The sequence below is a fragment of the Tribolium madens genome, unplaced genomic scaffold (assembly GCF_015345945.1).
Source record: "Tribolium madens isolate multiple individuals breed KSU strain unplaced genomic scaffold, Tmad_KSU_1.1 Scaffold_20;HRSCAF=117;Tcas5.2_LG4, whole genome shotgun sequence".
In the NCBI taxonomy this organism is placed as follows: domain Eukaryota; kingdom Metazoa; phylum Arthropoda; class Insecta; order Coleoptera; family Tenebrionidae; genus Tribolium; species Tribolium madens.
The window spans coordinates 9,998,454-10,002,093 of NW_025400985.1; the positions used below are offsets into that span (position 1 = coordinate 9,998,454).

Sequence of the window (3,640 nt, forward strand, 5' to 3'; positions counted from 1 at the left end):
AAATATTGGTTTATTCCTCACCTTTTTGATGGTTTTTAAAAGATTTAGTCTTTAGATTTATGTGTAAAGTTATAATGAATACCTACTATATAATGAGGCATTTAATACTGAACAGTTTATTACAATTTAAACATTTATTTTTATTTAAAAGCAACAATTTTTTTAAATTAGTTCAACTTCAAATTCAGCGAGTAGAAAATGTATGATACTTCATTCGCTTAAATCGATTTTTTTGTTTTACTAAAATTTTGTATTTAATTGTCCACTTCTGTTAAACTTTGGAGAAATTGGAATGAATAATAATAAGTTTTTACAAAAAAATGTTTATATTAAAAATTAATTACTGACTAAAATAAAAGTTTCTCACATTTTTGTAATAAAAATTAAACACTTCATATTAGCAAAAAAATGTAGAGCCTAGCTAAATTAATAAATAAAACTTAATTTTAAACAGCAAAATTTTTTAAATTATTTAAATCGATTTTTTTTATTTAAATTTTGCATACAGGCTGTCCCCAGCGAGTTGAAAAAGTCCATTGGTGACCTTTAAATGGTAATACTAAAAAAATTATATAGGACATTAATAAGTACTAATCTAGTCCAACGCCTAAAATTATTTTCAACTATACAGCGTGTCTCAAAAATAAGTTACAAAACAATCTTCTGTTTTTTTTAAATGGAACACCATATGTTTCTTAGCGTTTTTGAATTTGTAGATTTTTATGACAATGTTTTTTTATTAGTCGATTTTGTTTAATTTTAATTTAATTTTTTTTTTTAATTTAATTTTGTTTTTTGACAAAAACATGTACTTTTAAAAAATTTATTACACAAAAACTAAGACATCTAGAAATATTTTTTTACTACCGCAAAGAAAAAGGTACAAGCTATAAGGTTGTAACATTTTTTTAGTGTGTTGCATTTGCAAAGATAAAAAGGCGTTTGTTAAAAGTTCAATAACTTAAAAAACATTAAATGAAACACGTTATTTATTGTTTTTGCATTTAAAAGATAATTAAATTTCTTTTCTAAAATTATTTACTTTTAGGTGTTTATAATCAATAACTAAAGAGATATTTAACGTTAAATATTTAAAAAAATACTAATGTTTCAGTAGCCGAAAAGTGCACTATTACACAAGAGATAGAATAAATATCACTTAATCACATTTGTGTTAAACTGAATCCATTATTCTTTATTTTTTACAATAAAATAATTCGAATTTCAGTATTTATAACGACTTTTACAATCTCTGGATAAATCAATGGATAAGGGATCCGTGGTGGAATTACTATGGTTGCCATAGTATCAACAATGCCCAGATCTTGATAGGCATTATTGCTACAATTAATATTGAATGTGAAATATCTTTTTATTTATCAATTCTAGACAGTTTACTTTTTTAGATAGACAATTTATCAAGCTATCAGATGCAAAAATAAAAAATTGGGTGTTTCATTTACATTTTTTAAGTTATTTAACTTTTAACAAACTTTTTATTTTATTAAGCTTTACAAATGCAAAACACTACAAAATTGCTACAGCTTTAAGTTCTATACTTTCTTCTTTGCAGAAGTACGAAAAACATTGTTCTAGCTGTCTTAGTTTTTGTGTAATAACTTTTTAAAACGTGCACATTTTCATCAAAACAAACGTCTCATTACTAAAAATAAGCCAAATCGACAAATTAAAGTTTAGCGTAAAAACATTGTTTTAAACGGCTACATCCAAAAATGCCAAGAAACATATGGTGTTTCATTAAAAAAACACAGGTTTGTCTCGTAACTTATGTTTGGGACATGCTGTATGGTTGAAAATAATTTTAGATGATGCACTAGATTAGTATCTATCAATGTCCTGTACAATGTTCTTTAAATTTTACCATTTAAAGGTCATTAATAGACTTTTTCAACTCGCTGGGACACACTGTATAATTGGCCACTTATGTTAAACTTGTTAACAAGTTATTGAACAAAAAAAATATGTGTATATTAAAAATTAACAACTGCCTATGTTATATTAAGATTAAATAAAAACGTTTCATATTAGCAAAGGTCTTTCTAGGATTGTTTTAGAAATAACAAGGTGAAAACTATTTCAAAATTTCTAAAATTTAATGCTGTGATAGCATAAATGTTATTTTGCAAAATCATAATTATTCTTCAGTAATTTTTCCAAAAGCAAGTGCTAAATCGGTATCTGACACAAAAAATGTGAAAAAAGACATACAGTCATTACCTAACAGCCAGGGTGCGACACATTCATTCTCTTTGGCGCTTTTTAGAATAGTTTCAGGTAAAGGTAGCGAATGTCGAACCATGGCACCGTACAATCCATATTCGGCCATGATGGTACTCCTCCCCCAACACTTTTCGGTTTTCCTCCATTTCGCCCTCCTGTTTTGAAACCACACCTGAAAAACAACAGAAATATATGGTCGGATTTAATCGTAATATAATTTCGGTAACGGAGACAAACAATGAATATCGACAGGAAATGGGAGAAATCAAATATCCTGATAGGATCCCGACTAATCCCACATTGATTCCCTCGCAATGCGGCTGTAATGAGCTGTTAGCGATCGAATCAATCACTTGAGGAGGATTCCTCGGTGAATAATATTCGGACCTCGGCTTTTTCGAGCAAATTAATTTAATGGCGAATGGAAGGAAAGGTTAAGAATAACGTCGTTGACTAATTTGGGGCTGTCAAAGTCGGTCGTAATGAAGTAAATTATCAATTATAACATCCAAGTTTGAAGAGAAAAATGTAAACGAATTATCAAGTTAAATATAGGTGTGCTAAAACGGCAGTCTGCACGAGTTGGGCGACGAACGCTTCTATACAACAAGTTAATTTCTAATTTAATTTGTTAATTAATTCTGTAACGTAGCACGGCGGGGGCTAATCGGTTTCATTGTGTTCGAAATTACACATTTTCGACTCACTCGATATATCTCTACTCCTGTTTAGATTCGCCCACTCCCTTTTACCCTCTGTTATTGACATTTATTTCATTGTACTGGGATTTTGTTGTCTGTCACTAATTATAATTCCATTCACGTTTTATTTTCGATTAATTATTTCGTGCATTTGCGCGAGAATTAAATAATTTGGTCGGAAACTTTGTTTTGACTCTCTTCCATACCGGTAATTTCATACACGGTTTGCCATTATTGTTATCGGAAAATTCGACGTTGACTAAAAGCTACAATAAAATTATTTTCAGTTTGCAACAATGTGTCGGTGCACTCGAGTAATCATAACTTCGAAAGAGACAGGTTTGAAAAATTATTTGCGCACTCGAATGCTTTTCCTGCTTTTATTGTCTTATTGATTTGGAAACTTTTATCGAATTTAAGTTTGACTAAATGTGTTAATAAAAAGGTACTTGGTTTCGAGAGCCTTGAACAGTGTGTGGTGGCTCAAGGAAAAAGCCATTAATTAGAATGCTTTTGTTGCTACATACATGGTAGGGTTTAATAAGCGAGACTTTTTGTTATAATAATATTCATTGTCAAAATATTGACCAAAATATGTACAGAAAAAATAGGAAAATATTTGAAATAAGAAAAATGCATCGAAGTAATGAAGCAATTTATACAAAAGTGGAATATTTTCTAATTTTTAATAAAAGCAA

At 29.0% G+C, this 3,640-nt stretch overlaps 1 protein-coding gene across 1 annotated transcript in view; it reads right to left on the reverse strand.

The window, feature by feature from the left end:
• Positions 1-3,640, reverse strand: part of LOC123005685 (visual system homeobox 2-like) — a 63,938-nt gene that overhangs the window by 5,097 nt on the left and 55,201 nt on the right. The window contains exon 5 of the mRNA XM_044399542.1: positions 2,239-2,413. Coding sequence (XP_044255477.1) covers positions 2,239-2,413 — 175 coding nt within the window. The remainder of the gene's footprint in view (positions 1-2,238; positions 2,414-3,640) is intronic.